The sequence below is a fragment of the Zingiber officinale genome, chromosome 7A, assembly GCF_018446385.1.
Source record: "Zingiber officinale cultivar Zhangliang chromosome 7A, Zo_v1.1, whole genome shotgun sequence".
Taxonomy (NCBI): domain Eukaryota; kingdom Viridiplantae; phylum Streptophyta; class Magnoliopsida; order Zingiberales; family Zingiberaceae; genus Zingiber; species Zingiber officinale.
This window is the reverse complement of record NC_055998.1, coordinates 1,552,045-1,579,647: the sequence shown is the minus strand read 5'-3', so window position 1 is coordinate 1,579,647 and position 27,603 is coordinate 1,552,045. Positions and strand designations below refer to the sequence as shown.

The window sequence follows — 27,603 nt, the reverse complement described above, 5'->3', positions numbered from 1 at the left end:
GATCAAGCTATTTCTTCACTAAAAACTTGATTCAAACAATTTCAAAAGTACGAAGAAACATTTGGGTTTTTGTTCAATCCAGAGAGATTAAACTTTGCTAATGATGATAATCTAATGAAATCTTGTAAAAATCTCGAAGAAACATTGAGATATAATGGCAAGTCAAATATTAATGGAGATGATTTGTATATGGAGTTATCAATCTTGAAACAGTCTTTACCGGTGGAAGCAAAAAAAGCAATAGATGTTTTGAATTATCTGAAAAATATGGATGATTGTTATCCAAATACTCATGTTACATACAGAATTTTATTGACCATGCCAATTACAATGGCATCTACAGAAAGGAGCTTTTCCAAGTTGAATTTGGTTAAAACATATCTTCGATCAAGCATGTCACGAGAAAGAATAAATGGATTGGCAATGTTGTCTATTGAAAAGAAAATAGTTGAACATCTTGATTATACAAACGTAATTGATATTTTTGCAGCTAAAATAGCAAGACGTGTTGTATTCAAATGATTATTGGTAATATTTATATTTTTATTTGATTATATATTTGCAATTAAATATTTTTTAATTTCATATTTTACTTTACATGTTACAGGCTCACTAAAACATGATAGCAATATACATTTTACTTTTATAGCTAAAACGGAAGCTAAGACGTATTGTATTAAATGATTACTAGTAATATTTATTTTTTATTCTATTTTGAAATATTCATGTTATTCAACTCTTTATTTTATTGTATATTTTGTAGCCTAGCTAAAAAATTTTGATCGTATATTTAAAGGAGGATTATATTTTGAAGTGTAGATGATTTTTTAAGTTAATATAGTAGTAAAATGGTATAAGGAGCCCTTTTTATTGAAGTTCAACTTAGGCCGTCAAAATCTCAGGTACGACACTGGTTAGGATTCAATGTGACAATTATCTTTTTAAATTTGACAACATATATAAAATCTTTTTTTTTTTAAACCCTTAATCGAACGATCTCAAACAACTCCCGATAAGATTTGTAGAGCCTTTATTTTTCTTACACTATATCATCTTTTGTTTCAGCCTCCATCTTCCTTCTTTATATTTTCTTCTTCCTTTTCGCTCCCTATTCGTTGTCGACAACGATCTACGTTCTAGTGTTTTTTAATTATATTATTGATCCTGTCCGAAAGTCGAAGAGATGGAAAGCTGGGGATGTGGCGCTCATGCTGACCTCCTGTTGACTCCATGCGGACCTGCTGATAGATCGATTAAGTGCGATAGAGGGGGGGTGAATATCGCACTCTTTTAAAAACTTTTCTTTTCATATTTCAAAACAATTCGAGTAAGCAGCGGAAAATATAAATACACAAGTTCGTTTACTTCGTTCAGAGTCTACCTCGACTCCTACTCGAAGGCTCGCAGTCCTTGACTGCACCGATGAGCAATCCACTAAGATTCTTCTTCCCGAAAACCTCGGAAAGAAGTAATGCGTACAAAATACAATAATATAAGATAGTAACAAGGCTACTATCTTATATGAGTTTAAGTGCAATACAAAAGTAAAATATACCGACAATATGTGAAAGTTGAAGCTCGGTCGGCACTTGCTTGCATGTAGAAGAGTTGTAGAGCAGTAGCACGAACAATAGCAGCTAGCACAGAGATTAACTTTGAACCAGAACCGTGTCCTTCAGCCCTGGACCTCAAGCTCTCTTTTATAAGAACCGTCGATGTTCGGTGGACCGATCCCTGGGTTCGGTCGACCGAACCCGCTCCATTCCTTCTGTGCTGAGATTCGCTGAGATCTGATCTTCGAGCATTAACTGATCTTTAATGGTTCGGTCGACCGATAACCTTGTTCGGTCGACCGAACGGTGGACTTTCCTTCTCGCTAAGATTCACACTTAATGCTCCATTAATGCTTTTACTGTTCAGTCGACCGAACCTCATTTTCGGTCGACCGATCATGCTGTGATGCCATATTTGCGATCCTGATTTGCTTTGTCATTTTTGCCTGTTCGGTCGACTGATAAAAAGCCTTTTTCGGTCGACTAAACCTCCTGTTCAGTCGACCGAACCCTTGGTCAAATGAAGCTTTCTGAGTGTTGGTCGTGTGGCTACTGACAGAGCCTGATTCTGAGTTTTGAGTCAAAAGTTATGATCATTTGAAGTTCAAGGGGTCATATGATTCTGCAACACAAAGTTAGTTCGATATAACAATAATATTCCTGCAAAAGAAAGTTAACACAGTTATAATACATGAGTAGTAATATGCATGAGTATAACAGTTAGGACTGTCTTGATCTCAACTTGAAAACCTTCCCGGTTTCTTCAGTTGAATCAACGACCTTAGGTTGTTCCCTTCAGAACCCAACTTCACTGTCGCTCCAGTTATTTACCTCAACCTACCTATCAAACATTGGGTCCTCCAGACCTGTTTGGACTTTATTGTCTGGTCGTGATTAGGACTTTCTCGATTGAGTAAATAGCCTGCACACTTAGTCAAATCATCAGATCATAACAAGATTTAACTTGAACCTTTGACAACATCAAAACTCAGGTTTGATTCTGGTGCACCTTGCACCAACACCTACAATACAGACTACGTCAGTGCTGAGCCAGGGAAGGGGTCCTCGATGTTGGCCCTCCGACGCTCAAGTCAGTCACCGGTGATGAAGTAGAAAGTGGAGCAACAAGAAGACTACTATACGTAAATAATGAATATCGCATGCCTTTGCCGCTGTTGGGACCCCCCCTTTATAGAGCTCCGGTAGCATGCGTACATGCTTCCCAAGGTGAACATGCTTCTCGAAGCTTCCCTTGAAAAGACTTGTTAGTAAAGGACAAATATACACGTGTCCATGAGGCAATGGCCGCTAGGATTGCTTGGACTCCTATAAATCGTACAAGAGCGACCCCGCACGGCAGAGTTGCGTAAAATCGTCGTCTTCCTCGTGTTGTACGCAATGCCATGGTAGGCACTTCTGCGTCTTGGAGTTCCTTCACCATCAACGCGCCTCCGGCGGTGTTCACCTCTGCCGCCGGCCGCGGTCGCCGATCGTCCTTTGCGCTTTCCTCCCCCCTCCTCCTCAACTCCGCCAAATCGACGAGCGGGCGGAGGCACTAGTACCTCTCCTCCCCAGCCCCCTTCCTCCCCCGGGCTGCCATATACGACAACGAGTGGGGGAAGGAGAGAAGCGAGGATCCGGAGGGATCGGGGGTAGCTGTGGTGGAACCCCCGGTGGCGACGGAGCCGGACGAGACGGCCGAACTCAAGAAGAAGCTGATCGATCTGCTCTCTGGCACCGACAGGGGATTGAAGGCGTCGAGCGAGACGAGGCCGGAGGTCGTGGAGCTCATCACCCAGCTCGAGGCCAAGAACCCCACGCCCGTCCCCACCGATGCCCTCTCCCTCCTCAACGGCAAGTGGATCCTCGCGTAAGATTTGATCTCCTTCCATCCCGATCCCTCGTTTTTTTTCACTAGAAACTTCTTCTCGATTAGCTAAACCTAGCGGAGTTCGGACGCAGCTATATGTCCCAAGGTGAACACGCTGCTGGGACTTGTCAGCTAAAGGTGATTCGCGCTCCATAGCCTCTCGAGCTGTCTTCCCTCTTCATCCTCCAGATAGTAACCGCTCGAACGGAGCTTCTGCACGACCTTGAAAGGCTCTTCCCATGGAGCCTCGAGTTTGGTGACATCGCCGACCGGCTTCACTTTCTTCCAGATGAGATCACCCACTTGGAAGGACCTCGGGATCACCCTCCGGTTGTAGTTCTGTTTCATCCGCTGCTGGTACATCGTTAGCCGAACTACTGCTCTCGCCCGCGTTTCATTCACCAAGTCGAGCTTCATAAGCCTCCTTTCGGTGTTTCTCTCGTCATAGTACTGCACCCGATCGGATTCTACTCCGACCTCCACGGGGACGACTGTCTCGCAATCGTATACCAAATAGAAGGGGGTCACACCGGTTGCCTCCTTCGGGGTCGTGCGGAGGGCCCATAACACGCTGGGGAGTTCGTCAACCCAGCTGCCTCCAACGTGGTTGAGCCGAGCACATAAGACTCTGATGATCTCTCGATTGGCGACTTTGGCCTGCCCGTTGCCCTGAAGGTAGGCCACCGAGGTGAAGACTTGTTGGATGTCATAGCCCTCACACCATTATCTGAGCTTCTGATCGACAAACTGTCTTCCATTGTTGGATATGAGTCGACGTGGGATGCCGAACCGGCAAATGATGTTTTGCCAAATGAATTTAATGATTATCTGCTCGGTGATTCTTTTCAGTGGCTCAGCTTCCACCCACTTAGAGAAGTAGTTAACCGTTACGAGTAGAAATTTCTGCTGACCGGTCGCCATGGGGAAAAGGCCAACGATATCCATGCCTCATTGGTCGAACGGGCATGATACCGTGGACACTTTCATTTCCTCGGTCGGTCGGTGTGAGATGTTGTGATACTTCTGGCAGGACAAGCAAATGGCCATCATCCGAGCGACATCCTCTTGGAGAGTTGGCCAAAAATATCCGGCCAAGAGTATCTTTCGGGCTAATGCACGGCCGCCCGGATGGCCTCCGGAAAAGCCTTGGTGGACCTCTCACAGGATGTACTCGACGTCTTCCGATCCGACGCACTTGAGAAGGGCTTGGAGAAGGCTCTCTTGTAAAGCTGGTCCCTGATCAAGGTGAACCGCCCGACCCTCTTCTTCAATAAGCGGGCTTCTTCCGAATCAAAAGGTGTAGCTCCCGAACGAAGAAACTTCGTCAGAGTTGTCTCCAGTCACTCGGGAAGGTTATTCCTTCCATTCAGTAGATACGCGCCACAAGCAAGACTTGTTCGATCGGCCAAACTATGACGATCGACGTTAACGAACTGGCTAGTTTCGCTAACTCATCCGCCGCTTGATTTTTCGATCGGGGGATCTTCTATATAATGGCCTCCTAGAAGTTGGCCTTCAACTTTTCGAAAGCCTCTGCGTAGAACCTTAGCCGAGCATTGCTTATCTCGAATGTCCCGGATAGTTGTTGGACGGCAAGCTGGGAGTTCGAGTGGATGAGAATTTTAACTGCTCCCACATGCCAAGCCACCTGCGGGCCGGCTATCAGCACCTCATATTTTGCTGTGTTATTAATGGCTCGATAGTCTAGCCGAACGGAGATCTGCATCTGGTCTTCCCATGGTGAGATAAGCAGTATGCCGATTTCGCTGCCTCGTCGAATGGATGAGCTGTCCATATATATCTTCCATGTTACCATCGGCTCGTCACTCTGGACTTCTATAATGAAATTCGCCAAGGCTTGAACCTTGATTGCCCCTCGGGGTTCATATTGAATATCGAATTCGCTCAGCTCGGTCATCCATTTGATTAGCCTCCCTGATGCTTCCAGGTTGAGAAGGACTTGTCACAGGGCACTGTTAGTCAGCACGATGATTGTGTGTGCCATGAAGTATAGACGAAGCTTCCGAGCGGCTAGAATCAAAGTGTACGCTAGTTTTTCGAGACTGGTGTAGCGAGATTCAGCATCCTTCAATTTATGGCTCAAAAAATATACAGGCTACTGCTCTTGGTCGTTCTGCCTAACCAGAGCCGATCCAATGGCATGTTCGTTGGATGATAGATGAATCAAAAGTGGCTCACCAACAACTGGTGGTTTGGCTAATATAAGCAGGGAGTTTAGATAGTCCTTCAGCTCTTCCAGCACCCAGTCGCACTCGGAGTTCCATTGGAATTTCATGGCTCGACGAAGCACCTTGAAGAATGATAGGCTCCAATCGGATGACTTGGAGATGAATCTGGACAGTGTCGTGATTCGACCAGTCAGCCTTTGAGCTTCCATCAAGTTCCGAGGCGGAGGCATGTCTTGCAAAGCTTTGACCTTGCTTGGATTGGCTTCAATGCCCCGCTCGGTCACTATGTAGCCCAGAAAGCGGCCACTCCTCGTGCCGAACAGACACTTATCGGGGCTCAGTTTTATCCCATAAGTCCTCAGCGCCCGGCAAGTCTCGTTGATATTTGTGCATAAGTCAGCAGCTCGGAGGGATTTAATTAATATGTCATCGACGTATATCTTCATATTACGGCTGATCTGTCATCGGAACACCTTGTTCATCAGTCTTTGGTAAGTGACTCTAACGTTCTTGAGTCCGAACAGCATGAGATTGTAGCAGTACGTTCCGTTGGCCATAATGAAGCTCGTGCTGAGTCACGCTCAGGGAAATGCCGGGAATCTCGTGTGCCAACCAGGTGAATACATTGTGATTTTGTTTAAGACAGGCGACCAACTCTGCCTTCTCCTTCTCCAGGTCGACGACAATGAAGGTTGTTGCCTCCGCTCGGCTGGGGTGGATCTGGACCTCCTCCTTTTCTTCGTATACCAAGATAGGGGGTTATTCAATGATCGCGTTTACCTCCAGTCGCGGAGTCTTCCGAGCGCTCCTAGCCTTGGACTTGACCATTTCACGTAGCACCGCCGAGTGGCCAGCTGATCACCCTTAACTTCTCCCACCCGATCATCCATCGGGAACTTTATTTTCTGGCAGTAAGTAGATACTACAGTCCGGAACTCGTTGAGAGCCGGTCGGCCCAATATGACATTATGGGTCAACGGCACATCCACCACGATGAAGTTGGTGGTCCTGGTTCTCCTCAATGTCTCTTCTCCGAGCGAGATGGCCAGGCAGGCTTGTCCGAGCGACAGTACTTCATTCCCTGTGAAGCCGTACAACGGAGTCGTCATGGGCAGCAACTCACTTCGATCAATTTGCAACTGATCGAACGCCTTCTTAAAAATAATGTTCACCGAACTCCCTGTATCAACAAAAGTTTAGTGAATTGTGTAGTTAACGATTACTGCTCGGATAATCAACGTGTCATCATGGGGGATCTCCACCCCCCCCCCAAAGTCGTTGGGGTCGAAGCTGATATGGGGCCCTTCGGCCTTCTCCTTGTTGCATCCCACGGCATGGATCTCTAACCGGCGAACGTATGACTTCCTGGCTCGATTGGAATCACCGTCAGTTGGTCCTCCGACTATCATACCTATCTCTCCTCAAGAAACATTGTTTCTATTTTCTTCTTCCCAAGTGGATGACCTATTTCGCTCGACGGGGACTCGGGAGGGGTAATGTTATCCCTCCGCTGATGTTGGTGATCAGTGGCGGACCGACTGGGAGGGTTGAGGGAGGCTTCATCCCCCCCCCCCCGCGTGGCTGCCGTCCACTGACATCGTCAGGCGACTAGAAAATTTCAGAGCGACTCAAGAGGATGAGGAGGCTTCAGCCTCCCCCACCTGGACGCTGCCCACGGCACTTGCTGCCAATGCCGGTGTAGGCGCAGTGTCGCAGCGCGCCGTGCACCGATGCGGCGGTGCTGCTGCGGGCCTGCGGCACTGCTCGCCTATCCGCCTATGCCACTGTGCGTCTGTGCGGTGCGTGCCGAAGAAGAACGAGGCATTTTGTTTTCGTATTCTTAGCATTTTTAATTAAATAATATATAACTTAGTAAGTGGGCCCAACGTTAAATAAATGAAATAATAATAAAAAAGTAAAAACATTAAACACGACCTTTGCCTTTTATTTTCTTTAATTCTTTGCCAGTTTGCCCTCATCGCTTCTGCTTCGTAGAACGGCAACGGAAACCCTAAATCCCTAACCTCTTCCTCTCTCACTCTAACTCTCCTCCAAGGTAGACCCGACCCCGGGTCGGGTCTGGCCCGGACCCGGCCCGGGCCCGTAACCGGGTCAATGGGCCGGTTGCCTGTTGACCCTGTTCGCCAGGCCGGTTCCGGTTCATTGGGTGTAAAAACTGGCGAACCGCCGGTTAACCGATGGGTTGAACCGGCGGTTCAGCCGCAAAATTATTATTATTATTTTTTAAAACGGCTTGAACCGCCAGTTAATCGGCAGTTCATAGCCGTTAGAACCGCCGGTTAACCGGCGGTTCGTAGCCATTGGGAGGGTTTTTTAGGTATTTTTTTTCAACGGTTAGGATCATTTGACCGTTTTTTGATCAATGACTATGATTTAGTGTCCGTTACTATCAAAACTCTATAAATAGAGAGCTCATTTCATCATTTTTCACACACATTTTCTCTACTCTTAATCTCATTTTCGTATTCTCTAATCTCTACGCGCTTTCGTTTTCAATTTTCAATTACAATGGAAGGAGGCCGCGGAGGTGCATCATCTCGAGCTCGGAAGGGAAAGCAAATAATGAATCCGCGGGAGGAAGATCACAACATTCAATCCACCGATGATGAGATCGAGCATCTTCTGAATCCGACACCCGAAACACAAGGAAGTACCGATGCAATTACTTCTAAGGTTCGGGAACTTCCTCCTCTAAAGTCTTCTATTTTTACTAAACATTTTGAGAAGGTCACTCTTCCGTCGGGAGAAATACGTGCAAAATGTAAGCACTGCAATGCTTCCTACAAATTCCAAGCCGGCGGCGGCTATGGGTCGTTGAAACGACATGTAGAAACGAAGCACCCGACGGAATATGGACTCGACCGTTCTCAAACACAATTATCAAGATTTTCTTCAACTAGTGGTAGTACCGATTCCGGTTTACTTTTATATTCGGATAATAAATTAAGAAAATCATTGGCTAAATTTATTTCCGTAGAACATCTTTCTTTTAGTTTTGGATCTAAATGCACATTTGAAGATTTTTGTAAAGAATCTCTTAATCCATGTGCTAAACGTGTTCCTAGGACTACACTTACTCGTACAATTAAAAAATTAGTAAAATAAGGAAAAAAGAATTTAATTGATGAATTTAGTAAATTAGATAATAAAGTTTCTTTATGTTCCGATATTTGGAGTGATCATTGGCAAACACATTCGTATATGGGTGTGACTTGCCATTGGATCGATAACTCTTGGAACCTCCAAAAAAGATTATTAGCTTATAGAGTTTTTGATGAATCACATAATGCTCATAATATCGCACAATTATTATGTTTAATTTTAGAAGAATATGGTTTAACTCATAAAATATTTTCAATATCATTAGATAATGCTAGTTCTAATACCGCTTGTATAGATGATCTAAAATTTGTTTGTCAACCTATTATTGGAGGTTTATTTTTTCATATTCGTTGTGTATGCCATGTTTTAAATTTATGTGTTCAAGATGGTTTAAAAATTTTAGAAAGTTATATTAAACCAATTAGAATTGCAATTTCTTATTTATGGTCTCATCCATCTATAATGAAACAATGGGGTAGGTTTTGTAAAATTAATGGAATGAGACCTAAAAATTTCCACGTGATGTACCAACACGTTGGAATTCAACATACCAATTATTACAAGATTCATTTCAATATAAAGAATTATTATGTTCATTTTTTGCACAAAACACTAATACTAATATATATTTATTTTCACAACAATGGAATATTTGTAGTAGTATTTGTGAAATTTTAAAAGTATTTAATGATGCAACCGAACAACTTTCCGGTGTTTATTATCCCACTGCTCAATTAGTTTTAGAAAATTTTTCTAATATAGTATTAGTTTTAAATGAACATATTAATAATGAATCTTTATCTCCTTGCATCTTAGCTATGAAAACTAAATGGAAAAAATATTTTTATTTAATTCCTGAAATTTATTTAATTGCATTTTCTTTAGATCCTAGATTTAAATTAGAAGTTTTACAAGAAATGTTAACTTTATATTATGATGCTTTAATTCCAATTAAAGATTCTTCTTCCCCTGATCCAGCTAATATTATATACAATGTTAGAATTTATTTATATGATATTTATAATCAATATTATGCAAAATATGGAACACAAATTAATATTTCTGAAATTCAACAAACTACTAGTAGTAATTTAAAACTTACAAAAGCACAACTCTTATTAAAAGAACGGACAAAACGTCCACGGGGATCCTCAAGTTCCACACAGGAACTTGAGAATTATTTTACGACTTCTTTTGATTTTAATGAAGCAGATAGCGAAAATTTCGATATCTTAAAGTGATGGTCACAGAAGGCTCAAAGCTTTCCCGTTCTCTCCGTGATCGCAAAAGAAATTTTAGCTTGTCCAGTGTCAACTGTTGCTGTGGAGCAAACGTTCAGTGCCGGCGGCAACATATTAGATGAACGACGATCAACTTTGTCTCCCGACTGCTTGGAAGCCCAAGCATTACTGAACGATTGGACCAGAGCGGAGAAAAGAATCCAAGGAATGCAACTTTCAGATGACGAAGTTGAAGATTTTGATACTGAAGGAACAAATACGACAAGAACAAGAAATGGAAGTGAATGAAAATGTAAAAGGATAAAAAATGTAAAAGAACTACGTGGGCTTTGATTCCCCTAAAGGGATACGTAGGCAACTTAAATAAGTGCAAGCCCTTTGTTTAATAAATTTTAATTTCTAATTTTTAATGTTTAATGTTTAATGTTTAATGTTTAATTTTTAATTTTTTTAACATATTAATCTTGAACCGTGACGAACCGTAACGAATCGTGAACCGAACCGTGAACCGGCGGTTCTCAACAGTGAACCGTAACCGTCTTGGGCGGTTAAGGTTAAGGGTTGGTCGACCTACCTGGAACCGTCGAACCGGCGGTTCCGAACCGTCGGTTCCGAACTGTGGTCAGGTCTACTCCAAGGCTCTAGAGTCCAAGGCTCCAATCCTCCAACCAAGTCTCCAAGTGTGGTAGTCGGTGTCTCTGAACCTCGGTGGAGTCGTGGACCCGCGGTCTCGCTCGCGAACAGCCAAGCGGCAAGCGGCGGCAGACGACAGTAGTCTCCATTCTCCAACCGGCAACCGAATCTCTAAGGCTCCATCCAACTTCCAAGCTCCAGCGCCATTTATCCATAAGGTTTGAACTTAGATTTCAGATTTGTTGTGTTTTTTTTTTAAAGTTTGATTTTTTTTTTTTGAAAATGTACAGAATACCATTTTACCATTGAAGTTTAGTTTTCTATTAGATTGGTAGTTTTCCATTATTATTTGATTTTTTTTTTGTAAAATGTACAGAATTACATTTGTAGTTTAGTTTTCCATTACTATTCTATTATATTGGTACTTAGTAGTGGTAGTTTATTAAAGTTTTAGTTCAACATATATTTTTCCATTACATAATTTTTTTTAGTTATTTATTTGTGTAGGATATGGAGAAATTTTTTAAACAAACTCGTAGTTCCGGCTCTGGCTCCTCTAATGAGCCGAATGTTATTAAACAAGTGGAAAATCAATCCCGTGTAGAATTAAATTTGGATGATATTGTTAGTGATCTGGGATTACGAAACCCAATTGAAGAATTTGATATTGCTATTCGAGATCAAGCTCGAAGAGAGTATGTGCTCTGAGGGCCTTGTCAATCAAATGGTCATGTGTATCCGAAAATAACTTTTGGTAATCAAGAACGAAGTTTTCAAGGAACTTGGTATAAAAAATATACATGGCTAGAGTATAGCATATCAAAAGATGCTGTATTTTGTTTTTAGTGTTATCTTTTCAAACCGTTAAATAAAGAAAATGTAGATAATGCCTTTATAAAAGATGGATACAACAATTGGAAAAGGGCATTAGAAAGATTCAATCGTCATATGGGGACTGTGAATAGCTGTCACAATGAAACTAGAATACAATTTGAGGCTTTTCAAGATCAAAGGCATAGTATGGGGAATATTTTACGAGTACATAGTCATGATATGAAAATTGATTATCGCACTCGTTTAACAACAATGTTGGATGTGACACGCTTTCTATTGAAGCAAGGGTTACCTTTTCGAGGACACGATGAGTCAACTAGTTCTTCAAATAAAGGTAATTTTCTTGAGTTGCTTGAATGGTATAGTCAACGAAATGAAGAGGTTTCTAAAGTTATAAAACAAAATGCTCCTGCAAACAATCAATTGACTTCCCCAAAAATTCAAAAGGATTTAACATGTGACTGTGCTTCAGAGATCACACTTGCTATAATCAATGATATTGGAGATAAATTCTTTTCTTTGATGGTTGATGAGGCTCAGGACAGTTCAGTGAAGGAGCATATGAGAGTTGTTTTGAGATATGTGAATAAAGAAGGATGTGTGATTAAACGATTTCTTGCGGTTGTGCATGTGCCTGACACTAGTTCTCATTCTTTGAAAATAGCTATTGATGCTTTATTTGTGCAACATGGTTTATCAGTATCTAGATTGAGAGACCAAGGATATGATGGAGCTTCAAATATGCATGACAAGTTTAATGGATTGAAATCCCTGATACTACAAGAAAATCCATTTGCAATGTATGTTCATTGTTTCTCTCATCAACTCCAATTAGTTCTTGTTGCTGTTGCCCATGACAATTTTACCGTGAGTGAATTTTTTGGGTATATAACCATGATTGTGAATATATCTGGAGCATCTTGTAAGAGCAGAGATCAACTTAGAAAGATTTTGAATTTGAAAGTGGAGAAATTACTGGTGGAAAAGGAAAAAATCAATAAACTAGTTTAACAAGACCTGGAGATACTCGTAGGGGATCACATTACTTAACATTACTTCGTTTATGCTCTATGTGGTCTTCAGTGATAGAAGTGTTAGGAAATGTACATGATGATGCCTCTTATTCTGCGAATAAAGGTATTGTCGCAGGTTTAATTGAAAAGATGAAGAGTTATCAATTTGTTTTTGTGTTACATTTGATGAAGTATATATTGGGAATTACAAATGAGTTATCACTTTCCCTACAACAAGGGTATCAAACTATTGTTCAAGCCATGTCCTTGGTTAGAAGTGTGAAATGTAGACTACAAGACTTCAGGGAAGATGGATGGCAGATAATTTTGGAACAAGTTAACACATTTTGTGAATTGAATATGATTCCAATACTTGATTGGAGGACAACATGCTAACTCGTGGTCATGGCAGGCGTAGAGGGCAACTCATCACCAATTTTCATCATTATCGTGTGGAGATTTTTTGTCAAGTATTATTTCTAAAAATATATTTTTTTTTTGTTAAAGAGATTTCATTGATTATTAATGTTACCATGGTTGCAAATTTGAATGCTAGGTTGTTGATTTAATTATACAAGAGATGAATAATAGTTTTTCAGAAGTTAGTACTGAATTACTTGGTTGCATATCATGTCTTCATCTAAGAAATTCTTTCTCTCAATTTGATGTTCACAAACTCATCCATCTTGTTGATTTTTATCCCGAGGACTTCTGTGGTACTAATTTTTTATTTTTGGAACAACAACTTATGAGTTACTTTTATAATCTGCGGGATGATCCTTACTTTTCTTCAATTGATGACTTGAGAATTCTTGCTCAGAAGTTGGTTGAGACTGAAAAACATTTGGTGTTCCCATTGGTTTATCGTATGATAGAGTTGGCATTAGTTTTACCAGTTGCAACTGCTTCGGTTGAACGAGTTTTTTCTGCAATGAAGACTGTGAAGACTGATTTACGCAATAGAATGGAAGATGAATGGATGAATGACAGTCTAGTTGTATATATTGAAAAGGATATTTTTTCTACAATTGAAAATGAGCAAATATTACAACATTTTCAACGAATGCAATCTCGTAGAATCTAATTATCTCCTTTTGTACCGACTCGTCGGCCGTCGTAGACTTCTGTGCCAACCTGGAAATGAAGCTCACCTATGGAAGAAAGGTAGACTAATCTTTCCTAAACTTCCAAGTTTTTTTTCTTACAAGTTAGATCAAATGTTCTCAATATTAATTTATCAAGTTATGGAGATTCGGTCAAGTATTAAGTGGGACAAGGGAAAGGCTCTCAGGTTCTAGTCTCTTGGACTCTTGGCAAATTCTAACAATATCATTTCAATCACATATTATAAGTATTAGTATTGCAATTTGTTATATGGTTTAAATGAGAATCCTAAGTATTCAACAAGATCAATTGGTTGCGATTAAGTTAATAAGCTAATATTTTTTGCATGGAGAGTGTTTCATGTTGTTAGTCATCAAGTAGGTTACAAAATAAGATATACAACTATTTCTTATTGCTTCTGTATTGGCACAAATATTTGCTATTAAAGTGGTCTTTGTTCATCATTGATTCCTCAAAATTCTGAATCTCTTTTTTTGCTATGTTCTACACTATTTGTCATGAAAATTTCATGCATATTATGATTTATGTGAGTGACGTTCATGTTTATTTGGCTGCAGTTTCTGCAACAAAGTATATTATGCAAGAGTTAGAGCCTTGGAGGGATCAACACACTGGAAATGAATAGGCTAGAGCTTAACTTCTTTGTCAGTTAGATTTCAGACTTCATGTGTATAGTTTTTGCAGTATCGTATATTATGCAAGGGTTGATGTAAAACTTTAATTATTAAATATTTTTATTTAGTCGCACAAAAAAATATCTATACAATTTAGTCCCCCTGAATTTTTTTTTCTGGTTCCGCCCCTGTTGGTGATGGCATTCAGGCACCCCTTCTGCCGTCTTCCCGTCGTTTAGTGGATCTATGTCTCTGTCGCCGATCGGGAGAGGGAAATCGGCGACGGTATCCTCATGGTGCCGGCCGGCTAACAATTGATGTTATACCGCGACAGTCACGCGTGTTGTGGGTTGTCGACTGGTGGAACGAACAAAACATCGGCGTCCATACCTTGTCCTTCGACGCCTTCGGTCGACCGGATGCCACATGCTATACGACATGCGCCCTGGTCTCCTGGTGTAGTCGTGCTCCTTCAGCCCTTGGACCCTTGGGTGGCTGATGGCTGCTTGACAGTTGGCGCTCGGTCGACGCCGAATGTTCGGTCAACATCTCCTTTCTTCTAACCACCTGGGCTTCTTCCATATTGATATATTCGTTGGCCTTCTTGAACATGTGGTTGAAATCCCTGGGCGACTTCCTAATGAGCAATCGGAAAAATCTCCCTCGGAGAGCCCCTGGGTGAAGGCGTTCATCATTGTTTCGGACGAGATCGAGGGGATGTCCATGGCTACTTGGTTGAAGTGTTGGATGTACGCTCGGAGCGCTTCCTTGGACCCTTGCTTCAGGGCAAAGAGGTTGACACTCGTCTTCTGGTAGCATTGACTGCTGGCAAAATGATGCTAGAATGCGGCTCGGAAATCTTTGAAGCTTCAAATTGAGACGTCTGGCAGTCTTCGAAACCAGCGTCGTGCCGATCCGGAGAGCGTAGTGAGAAAGACTCATCATTTTACTCCATCCGTGTACTGGTACAGCGTGACTTCATTGTCGAACCGATCCAAATGATCATCTCGATCAATCGATCCGTTGTATGTCCCGATCGCCAACAGGGTGTAGTGTCTGGGCAGAGGGTCTTGTAAAATCTCCTCTGAGAACTGACGGTTGATCTATTCGGGAGATGCGTTGTTTCGGGGCGCCTTGCCTTTCCGTGCATCCCGAACGAGAGCATCATCTGAAGATGATCCCCACTCCTGATCCGCTTGGGCTATCTCCGAGGGGGTTTGGAATAAGGCGCGATGGAAGGGGATCGGTGTGGGTGGTGCTTCCCCCTGTGTGCTGTCAGCCTTCTATTCTGCCCCCATACGGAGAGTTGCTCCGCTCGGTCTTCTTGCCTCGCTCGCCTATCGGCTGCCAATGTTGCAGGTTGTGGCGCTAGCCGATCGGCTAACGCTTGTTGTTGTTGTTGCTCGATCATTTTTGCTGCTCGGGCTTGAATGAGCATCTTAAGCTCCTCTTGGGTGAGCATTATGGTGGTCAGTCGTTCAGCGTTCTCCATCTTCTCAGCTTGGATGCAAGTAATGTTCCCACAGATGACGCCAAATATAATCCTGTCCGAAAGTCGAAGAGACGGAAAGTTGGGGATGTGGTGCTCACGTTGACCTCCTGTGGACTCTGCGCGGCTAGGTCGTCGTCGGGCCGAGCGAGGTAGCTACTCAATCGAAGTCTGTTGCACATGCGAGGGGTAGTGAAATAGCCGCTCGGCCAAGTTGAACTTTTCATATCTCTGTTGTCTGGCTGAGCCGGGCAGCTGCTCGGCTCGACCTCTACACATTGTCTCCCTTGAGCGTCGGTTGTTTGATTGCTCCCCGTATCGAAGGTAACGACAAGTCGGAGTCGCCTTCCCCGTCGAGGCATGCCTCACCCGACCGACCGATATCATCTCCGCCTTGACTTTAACCTCCTTTGATCTCCATCATGACAATAGGATGAGATCCTTAACCGGTATCATCTCCGTCTTGATTTTAATCTCCTTTTAATCTCTACCATAATAATAAGATGGGATCCTTCATCCTCACCTTATCAATTATGAACCCTACTTACGAATTAGTACGTCATCTACATGTATTTCAAGCATCGCTTGCAAGTTAAGTGTCTCAAAAAATAGTCAATCATCGGTTGCTTCGTCGGCAAGCTTCGGAACTTGAATTCCCCCTCCAGCTCACGTAGCAACGTTAATATTAAAAGCTTGAGTCGTGCCTTTGTCAACTGTAAGTTTTTATTAAAAATTCATCAAGTATTAAGATTATTAAGATGGGGACGGTCCCACCTTAAATGGGATACGAACCGCTGACCACGGCATTCCTTCGATCGTACGCACCACACTTCAATAACATTATCTTGACTCAGTTTCTCTACGAATGCACCACGCAATTTCGCTCACAGAATTGAAAAGTAATTTTTCATGGAATTAACTCAGAATTATTAATTAATCCCACCATTTACTAGTATTTTTTCTTCGAGCTTCGATCGTAGCGTGTGCGTGCTAGTATAAATACACGGCGTTTGTATGAATTAAACAGAGCGCGCCACGGAGATGTACTGGTTTCTCGTCTTCCTCTCCCTTGCCTCATCCACTCTCCTCTTCCTCTGCCTCCTTCGCCGCCATGGCAGTCGGAAGTCGCTACCGCCTGGTCCGCCCTACATTCCCTTCTTCGGCAACCTCATTTGGTTCCGCCATTCCCTCGTGGACCTCGTCGCTGTCCTCCGCGACCTCAACGCCACCTACGGCCCCGTCGTCACCCTCCGCATTGGGTCTGAGCCCGTTGTCTTCATCTCGGACGGCGACATCGCCCACGCAGCCCTGATTGAGCACAGCTCCGCTCTCGCCGACCGACCGCCCCCGCTGCCTGCCCTTGGCTTCGTCAGCGCAGGCCAGCACACAGTCTCCTCCGGCGGGAACGACCCGCTCTGGCGCCACCTCCGCCGCAACCTCGTGTCCGACATCCTGCACCCCTCGCGAGTCAAGATCTACGCTGGCGGTCGTGAGTGGGTTCTCGGCGTGCTGGTCCGGAACCTCCGGGATCGGGCCGAAGACAAGGACGGCGCGGTCGTAGTTAAAGACAGCTTCCAGTTCGCCATGTTTTGCTTGCTCGTGCTCATGTGCTTCGGCGAGAAGTTGGACGAGGGAAAGCTTAATGAGGTGAAGGCGGAGACTCGGAGATTGCTCCTCTACCAGGAGAACTTGAACGTGCTCTTCTTCCTACCGAGCATCACGGCGTACCTCTTTCGAAACAGATTGAGGAGGGCGAGGGAAATGTTCTTAAAAAAGAAGCAGGTGTACCTTCCCCTGATCGAAGCACGAAAGCAGAGCAAGAAGGCGCTGGGATCGACGGCGGATAAGGAAACATCCGATAGATTCGTGCACTCCTACGTAGATTCTCTTCTGGATATGGAGCTATCGGAGGAGGCAGGCCGGAAGCTGACGGTTGACGAGATAGTGGCGCTCTGCTCCGAGTTCTTAAACGGGGGCACGGACGCGACTTCGACGGCGCTGGAGTGGATCATGGCGAACCTGGTGAAGCACCAGCGGATCCAGACGAAGCTTCGGGAGGAGATTCTTCGCATCAGCAGCGCGGACGAGGCAGTGAAAGAAGATCAGCTGCAACGAATTCCGTACCTGAGGGCGGTGGTCATGGAAGGGCTGCGGCGCCACCCGCCAGGGCAGTATCTGCTGCCGCACAGAGCGATGGAGGACGTGAGCCTGTGCGGCGGGCGGTACCACATCCCCAAGGGGACGGAGGTCAACTTCCTGGTGGTGGGGATGAACTGGAGCGAGAAGGTATGGGAGGATCCGATGGATTTCAAGCCGGAAAGGTTCCTGGAGGGCGGCGAAGGGGCGGCGGTGGACATCACAGGGAGCAGGGAGATAAAGATGATGCCGTTTGGGGCGGGGAGGCGGATTTGCCCTGGGCTGGGACTGGCCGTGCTACACCTCGAGTACTTCGTAGCGAATTTGGTGAAGGAGTTCGAGTGGGAAGCAGAAGGAGAAGTGGACTTAACGGAGAAGGAAGCATTCACCACTGTAATGAAGACTCCTCTGAGAGCTCGTATCATTCCGAGAAAGTAGGAGAAGCTTCATCCTTCAACGAGGGGCACAAGTGCTGCGTTAATTTATAAAGTAAAAAATAAAAGGAGGGGGTTTGCTGGTTGACTTTCCTTTAATAAACAATTTAGTTTTCCATGTCCAGGAAAATGAGTAATTTAATCATGATAAAATTTATTATGAAATGTAGTTTTGTTACTGTTTCATCAAATATAGTTACATCATCGGTCAACGAATAGGCTGACTCACAGAGGATCAACGAACTGGAAAGACGCTTTTTAAAAGATGGTTATACTGGTGTAGAGTCTCTGACATTCAAGATTTATTTGAAATACAATGCTAAAAGAAAGAAAAACAAAGGATAATACGGTGGAGGTGTAGAGAATCTAAAATCCTGGGCTCTTACGCTCTCTCTGAGACCATCTCTAATCATAAAATTTATTTTAGTGCATTTTAAATATCAATTTAGGTGGCTTTAGTTTAAGGGTTTAGAAATGTGGGAATGAATTCATTCCTAAACATTGTGTTTGGTTGGTGGGAATGAAATCAAGATTTTGAAATGAAAATCAAAAACTTAGGTATGAATGAAACTCATCCCCTCCCTTGGGGTTTGATGAAATAGGAATGTGAATTAAGTTTTGGACAAAAATATCCTTAGTATATTTGTTCAATTTTTTTTTCATTTCACACTCTCTCTCCTTGTTCTCTCTCATCATATTTTCTCTCCCCTCATTCTATCATCACATTTTCTCTCTTAACATACTTTCTCTCTTATCATACATTCTCTATAATTTTCTCTCTATATTTTCTCCTATCACACACTCTCTCTCCTTATTTTTTCTCTCTTCATTCTTTTCCATTACACTTTCTCTCTCATCGTTTTTTCATCATACTTTCTATCTTCTCAATTTCTCTTACTATTCTCTCCTCATTTTCTCCAATCACACTTTCTCTCTCTTCATTCTCTCCCATCACTCTCTCTCTCCTTATTCTCTCTCTCTTTATTCTTTTCCATGACACTTTCTCTCTCATTACACACTCTCTCCTATTTTTTTATCATACTTTCTCTCTCCTCAATCTCTCTTACCATTCTCTCCGTAGTTTCTCTAATCACACTTTCTCACTCTTCATTCTCTCACATCACACTCTCTCTCCTCATTTTCTCTAATCATATTTTCTCTCTCCTTAAACTCTCATTTTTCTCATCACACTTTCTCTCTCTTCATTTTTTTCATTACTCTTTCTCTCTCAACCCATTTTCTCTCTCATCATACTTTCTCTTTCTTCAATCTTTCATTTTCTCTCATCATAATTTCTCTCTCTTAATTTTTTTCCCATCACTCTTTCTCTCTCATCATATTTTTTTCTTCTTAATCTCTCCTATCACGCACTCTATCCTCATTTTCTCTCATCATACTTTCTCTCTCTTCATTTTTCCATCACACTTTCTCTCTCATCATACTTTCTCTCTCATCATTGTCTCTCATCATATGTTTCTCTCACATTCAACTTTCCCTCTCATCTAATTTTTTCTCTTATTTTCCTCTAAGGATAAAAAAGAAAATTTCGCGCGATTCATTCCGATTGAAAATATTCAACTAACCAAACATGATTTTTAAGAATGATACCCAAGCTCATACCCATTCTCATTCCATAATACTATGATACTCATTTCCATTCCGATTCCTAGGAAAAAACCAAACGACACCTTAGTGTCATTTGAGCACCAAAAAATTTTTCAACTCCAACCAATGCACATCATTTCCTACACTAAAAGGAATATTCTTTAGAATATTCTATTTTTTCATCTTATAATTTATTATTCAACATACATATTAATTTGTTAAATATTTTTATTACGATAATAATTACTATTAAAATTAAAAATTTTATTGTACATGATAACTAATTTTTATGATATTATGTTTTTAGTTACAAGAAAATTAAAATTAGTATTTTGTAATTTTGTTAGAGATAATTTAATAAACATACTAATATTTAATATTTAAAGATAATACACAATCATAACCAATTTAGATAATTTTTTAAAAAATATTTTCATAAAACAAATAACACTTCATCAATAATACATAACCTTAATTATCAGAATTACCAAATTGCTCCCACAAATGCTCAATTAATGTATTTCTAAGGGCAAAGTGAACATTTTTATTTTTGATTCCTTCATATCTAGCAAGAAACTTTTGAAATCGGGTATTGTCATCTACTGTTGTATCAACATCTGCAGCCGACGAGACTTTATCTTGATCAACAATTGAGGTATTCATATCGCGCTCATTTTCAATTATCATATTATGCATAATAATACATGAAGTCATTATATCATGAAAAATATTTTTCTGCCAAAAACGTGAAGGTCCTGCAACAATTGTAAAGCATGATTGGAGCACTCCAAATGCTCGTTCAACATCTTTTCTACATGCCTCTTATTTCATTGCAAACAACTTATTCTTTGTACCGCGTGGATCTTGAATTATTTGAACAAGTGTAGACCATTTTGGGTATATATCATCAGCTAAATAGTAACCCATATTGTACTCTTTTCCTTGAATGACATGACGAGTAGGGGGAGCAATACCTGGAGCAAGGTTAGAAAAAGATGAGAAGACTCCAATACATTAATGTCATTGTTAGATCCAGGTAAACCGAAATATGCATGTCATATCCAAAGATCGTAATCAGCTACAACTTCTAGAATAATTGTTGGCTTTTCACTACTACTAGAATATTGCCCAGCCCATGTTGTTGGGCAATTTTTTCACCTCCAATGCATGCAATCTAGACTACCCAACATACCAGGAAAACCATGATGCTCACCAATATGAAGAAGTCTGGCAACATCATTAGCATTGGGTGATCGTAGGTACTGTCCTCCAAATACTTCAACAACAGTACGGCAAAATCTTTTCACACTTTCTATGGAAGTTGATTCTCCTATTTTGATGTACTCATCAGTAGCGTCTGCCGGTACACCATATGTCAATATTCGAAATGCAACTGTCATTTTTTGTAAACCTGACAAACCAAGTTTTCCAACTCCGTCTCTTTTCTGCACAAAATAATTATCATGATTACTAACCTCATTAAAAATACACATAAATAAATTTCTTCCCATTCGGAATCTTCTTCGAAACATTGCAACATTATATGTAGGATTTTCGGCAAAGTAATCATTGAATAGATTATGATCTGCAGCTTCTCTATTATGATTGATCAATATGTGACCAGGAATAGATCCTTGATGTTTGCCTTTGTTGCTTTCTTCACTCAGATGTTTCAAAATAACCTGATTGTTTCCGTAGATCGCTTGAGTGATAAGCCTTCTGTGTGCTTCAAATATATCATCATCTTCAGAGCTTGAGGATGATAAATTTGATGTACCTTCGTATCTAGCACTCATTTTTTGAGATAAAGAATGTGATTAAATTGTTTTCAGTTATGGTATGTATTTATAATGTATACACAATACTATTATTTTTGTAGATGACAGAGCATCACAATGCATACACTATTATAATTATTTCAGAAGATGAGACATTACAGTGAACACATAACACTCTTATTTTTTTAGGAGATAGGACATCACAATGCCACACAATATTATTATTTTTCATATGAAGAGACATCACAATGCATACACCATTATTATTATTTCAGGAGATGGGACATCACAATGCACACACAACATTATTATTTTTACAAGCGACAGGACATCACAATGCACACATCATAATAATTATTTCAGGAGACGAGACATTACAATGAACACACAACACTATTATTTTTGCAGATGACGGGACATCACAATGCACACACTATTATAATTATTTCAGAAGATAGAACATCACAATGCACACACAATACTATTATTTTTGCAGGTGACGGGACATCACAATGTACACACAAATCTTATACAATGCACATAATTTTTTCCGATATAATGGCATACTAGACAGGACCATCACAATGCACCTTTACTCTTGAAAAAAATGAGTTCGAATTCTCGTTCATCATTCTACTCAGTTGTTGAAGATAAACATTTATGTCATGTTTATCTTCATATTCCTCAAAATCCAATCATAGGAATCAACCAAAAAAAGGATCAATTTTGGGCAAGAGTTGAGATAGAGTATAATCAAGATCCAAATTTTAAAAATTCAGAGCGACCGAGAAGATCATTACAAAAAAGAATGAATACTATCATTGCTATTGTTTCCAAATTGAAGGGTTGCATAAGACAAATCGAATAATTGAATCCAAGTGGAGCATCAGAAGAAGATATTGTAAGTTGTTTTCATTATTTCTTTTGTAGACTATCCAAGTTGTTTTCAATATCTAATTTAGTTATTAATTTTGTTTTATAATTGTATTTTTTTTCTTACAGATGAATCGTGCTCAAATGTTATTAGAACAAGACCCTAATTACTCAAAGGGCTTCAAATTTGGACATGTGTGGAGCATTCTTCAAGGTATTGAAAAATTCAACAGTGACAACATCAAAGCTGCATCTACGAGAGTGCAACGACAAATTGCTCAAGCTGATTATTCTCAATCATATAATCTCGAGAAAGATGTTTATTCACCTTCATCTCCACATGTCTCTTCGTTTAATCTTAACATCACTGATTCAGACAGTGGTGGTACTTCAACTAAACGACCTATTGGGGTGAAGAAAGTAAAACTGAAGAGAAAGAATAAACAATAATTCAGTAAAATGGTTTCACAGAATGACGAACTTGTTGTGGCATTGGATCGAAGTACCAATGTTGCTATGTTCAAGGAAGAAATAAAATTGTATTCAAAGATTTGAATACCATTGTTGATTCGATAATGCGTGAATTTATTCACGGTGAACAAGTCAGAATTATGCAAAAGAGGACCGAAAATAAAAAATCTCAATCAATTCCACATCAAGGAGAAGGATCTAGGATCAATTCGTCTTAAGAAGAAGGACAAACTAAGGATCTCAAGATCCTTTGAATGGTTCCGGTAAATTTTATGATTATTTCGATGGTTTATTAGGAGGTGATTTTTCAGAATATTAAACATTGATTTGTTTAGTATTGCAATGTTATTGTAGTTATTTAAATGTATACTTATTTTAGTGTTTGTGGTATCTTTAAATTGTATGATGGACTATATGTTATGTATTTTGAAATTTTAAATGTTTAATTATGTGTTTGTTATGAAATTACCAATATTGTAAATTTTAATATATTTATAATCTTAGTAATATAACAAATATTTTAAATATTAATTATTTAAGTTAATAACTAATATAAATTTATAATATATAAAATTTACATAATAATTTCAATTAAATTAAATAATATTAATTTATAATATTTAAGAATATTTTAAATATAAATTTAATATTATAATATATTATATTTAAAAAATCCATACTTGCACCATTTTTGTGCAAGTTTTGGGGTCTCCATTTAGGAGATTTGGTGTCCCTTTTACACCATTTTGGTGTAAAAGGGCACTGGTTAAAGATGGTCTAAGGTCTATATAGTTGTTAGATGACATTGCATTAAGTACTCCTCCATCATCCTTATATAAGCCAATGGACTAGATCTGACAATATAACCTTTAGTTACTTCCCATTTTCAACAAATACCACATGTTTGGAAGAATGCATATAGTGGATTAGATCTGATAACCTCATAACTCTCTCTCGATTTAGATGGTGTCATATATTCTAGAATATTCATAGAGGAGCAAAATCATAAAGGAGACAATTATGTTGTCTCCTTATCCACGTGCCCCTCGTGTGCTTTCAACAGGCCACATGGAGTATGAGTTTGATCCAAGGATAGACGAAGGAATAAGGCTAATGCAGGGTAGCCTTGAGAATGGACAAGTTGAGATTCGATGTTGATCCTTAGAGGGTGTTGACAACTGAGGCTGAGTTAGATGTTATGGCAAGATATGAGACTGAAGTGTGGAATGTATCCATGATTGAGGCTGAGTGAATATATCGGCAACTGAGGTCGAGACAGAGACGATGCCAGAATACTACATGTGGAGGGTGTCAGCGACTGAGACCGAGACATCGAGGTATATTGGCAATTGAGGCTAAGACCGGGAAGGAGTTAGGATCCGGAGCTGAGACAAAAGTGATCATATCAGTGACTGAGACTGGGAAGGAGTCGGTGATTGAGACTGGGAGGGTGTCGGAATTTGAGGCTGAGACTGAGAAAGTGTCAAGATCCAGAGCCAAGACTAAAGCGATGTCAGTGAATAAGACCGAAACCAAGACTAAGACGGAGTTGGTGTTGAAACTTAGAGGGTGTCAAGATCTAAGGCTAAGTCTGGAAAGGTATAAAGATGCGAGGTTGAGACAAAAGCAATATTGGCGACTGAGATGGAGACTGAGACTGAGAAGGTGTCAGGATCTGGAGTCATGACAGAAACGATGTCGGCGACTAAAACCAATATTGAGATGGAGTTGGTGTTTGAGACGAACCCTCTGTTTGGGAGCAAGTGAGGGAAAGGGAAATAAGGGGAAGAAAAAATTTTAACCTTGTTTGGGAGGGGGTGAGCCAAAGAAAGGAAAGGTAAGGAAGGGTAAGTTTTAACCATCCTTACCTATGAAATAAAAGATTTGTTTACACCCCAAATTAGGGTGTAAGGAAGAGTAAGGGGAATTAAGAAAACTTTTATTCCTATTTTATCCCTGTTCATAATATTAATTCCCAAGTGGTATTTTAGGTTTCTTTTATTCCTCTTGTTACACTGTTGCTTCATCTTCCTCGTTCCATTGCTCAACTAGGTGACTACACAACTTCTCGCACTCCACAGCATCTGTGCCGACGCCGACCCTTGTAGCATATCTCTCCAAAGACAGGTAACCCTAATCTTTTCTTCTACTTCTGTTATCTACTGTGTAGCAATTTTTCCTTTACTGGTTCCTCTATTTTCACTGATGATCAATGCTCGATGATATAAGTTCACATTGTTGTTATCATGTCATATAGTCATGTAATTGGCCCTGAGGCGGGTTGACGGGGACGCTGGGGGCGAGCGTATTCGCCTTTTACCACCATATAATTTGCTTACAAATTATACATACAAAAACTTCAACATGAAACAATTTATCAATTTTATTTTGATGTTGATGTATCATACCTAATCCAAAAGGTTAAATTTTAACATTTATGAAGGTATAATAGTCATGCTTAACTTCGGCAAAAGGAGCGTCAAAAACACATTCTAAATTTAGAAGTAATTTGATTTTTTTTTAAGAAGTGGATTTACCTCTAAAATTTTAATGAAATAACAAGATACATAGATTTGGTATACAATACAGTTTAACGAGAGATCTTAACATACAAATATAACAAAGTAGTAGAGAGAGAGGGTGGGAAGGTTAACAGGAGGTAGTAATAAAGATCAAAATGGACAACAAAATTTTAAATAAGGAATAGTGAGAGCCCCACATTAAGATGTCATCTTCCTTTTAAAATAGATCTTCAAATTTTTATCTTGGCTTAGGAATGAGTGGTTATTGAATCTTTGCACACTAAACTTAATACCACATCAGTAAACACAAATTCTTTATCTTTAAATTTTAAATGTTAAACTGAGTTATAAAACTATTGATCCAATAGTCAAGCAAAGGTAGTATGTGTGCTTATTCTATCTATTTTGTATGTGTGGTAATATCGATGTGTTTTTGAAGTAAGACTAAAGTTGTTATGGTTTAAAGCATAGATATTACTTGTTTATAATTTATTTATTTTTTCCATTTATTTGATTATAGATGGGTGATGAAAATGGTAAACGTAATGATTTCATTAAGCTGCATCGTATGCATCAACTCGCATTGGCACAAGTTGTTTGTTTAGTTATAGCTTGGTATGCACAAAATAGGCACAAACAAAATAGTCAAATTTCTCGTGTTGTGCAAGGAGAACATGTTCGAAATGAGTTAATGACAAAAGTGCTAACTAATGATCAATGTCGTAATATAATTAGAATGAGTCCTTCTGTATTTGTGGAATTGTATAATCTTTTTGTCAAATAAGGTAGTTTACGACCTACAACAAGAATCACTATGGAAGAACAAGTAGCAAAATCATTCTATTTACCAGGTCACAATGTTACAAATCGTACACTTGGCTTCTTTTTCTATCGATCGGGAGAAACAGTGAGTTGTCATTTTCAAATGTTTTAAGAGCTATAATTGAATTAGAAGATAAATTTCTCAATAAACCAGATGGGTCACATGTTCCTTCAAAAATATTCAATAGCAATCGATTCTATCTATTTTTTAAGGTAAAAATATTTTTCTTATCTTTTGATTAGTATAATTGCATATCTATATATTCAAAATTATTAATAATTTAGATATGGTATATCAGGATTGTGTTGGAGCAATAGATGGAACACATATTCGTGTTAAAGTTTCTCCCATTTATGCCCCAAAGTTTCATGGTCGAAAGGATTTTCCAACTCAAAATATTTTAGCAGCATGTACATTTGATTTAAAATTCACTTATGTCTTAGCTGGGTAGAAAGGGACAACATCTAACTCGAGAATAATAAAAAATGCATTAACCAAATAAAATTGTCTTAAAATTCCTGAAGGTAAATTAAATGACATATATTGTGATTAGACTTTCCTTACTTTTACAATTTAATAACACAACTTTTTTGTTAGAAAAATACTATCTTGTTGATGTTGGATTCATGTTAAAAAGCTATCTTATTACACTATATCGAGGAGCATGTTATCATTTGAATAGCCGTAATCCACCACGAAATGCTCGAGAGTTATTTAATCTTCGATATTCTTCTTTGCGCAATGCAATTGAAAGAGCTTTTGGAGTTTTGCTATTATAAGAAGTTCAATGGAGCCACATTATGGAATTGAAACACAAAAACAAATTATTCTCTATTATTGTATTTTACACAATTACTTGATTAATTCTGATCCAGATGAGGGTTTGCTTGTCAAGGTTGACCTTAAACTTAATAATAATAGTGAACATCAAGAGGAAAATCATAGTATAGAGATGGTATTGACGATGCAAGAATGGAGAATTGCTTAGGCATTCCATAGTTGTGATTGTGTGGTTAAATTATAATATGTGATATTTATGTTTATGTTTATTTGTTATCTAATGATTTTAGATAAATTCTCTTGTATGACTATGAATGTTGACATTTTAATTTATTATGTTATTTGGATTTTATATCATATGACTATTTGTGTTATTGTGTTTCATTATTAATATATTTTTGTTTTTAAGGATGCGAAAAAATGACTTGCAAAATGCTAGTGCAAGCAAGGTGAATAATCAGTGTGTTTGGATTAAAGTAATGGATGATGCTCTTATT

At 39.9% G+C, this 27,603-nt stretch overlaps 3 protein-coding genes across 3 annotated transcripts; 2 read left to right on the top strand and 1 right to left on the bottom strand.

Annotated features, from left to right (window-relative positions):
- Positions 1–16,715: 16,715 nt before the first annotated feature.
- On the top strand, positions 16,716–18,432 carry LOC121999836 (cytochrome P450 89A2-like). Its single transcript, XM_042554469.1, has one exon. The coding sequence runs from the start codon at positions 16,726–16,728 to the stop codon at positions 18,256–18,258; it is 1,533 nt and encodes a 510-aa protein (XP_042410403.1). The 5' UTR covers positions 16,716–16,725; the 3' UTR covers positions 18,259–18,432.
- Positions 18,433–20,330: 1,898 nt separating this feature from the next.
- Positions 20,331–21,655, bottom strand: LOC122001932. The gene is made up of 4 exons (XM_042556931.1): positions 21,542–21,655; positions 21,052–21,304; positions 20,714–20,833; positions 20,331–20,614 (listed from the first exon to the last, which is right to left on the bottom strand). Exons 1-4 carry the CDS (start codon positions 21,653–21,655, stop codon positions 20,331–20,333), a joined length of 771 nt encoding a protein of 256 aa, XP_042412865.1.
- A 984-nt stretch (positions 21,656–22,639) lies between these two features.
- LOC122001931 lies at positions 22,640–24,748 on the top strand. Its single transcript, XM_042556930.1, has 4 exons — positions 22,640–22,930; positions 24,147–24,209; positions 24,297–24,493; positions 24,589–24,748. Exons 1-4 carry the CDS (start codon positions 22,640–22,642, stop codon positions 24,746–24,748), a joined length of 711 nt encoding a protein of 236 aa, XP_042412864.1.
- The last annotated feature ends 2,855 nt before the right edge of the window (positions 24,749–27,603 follow it).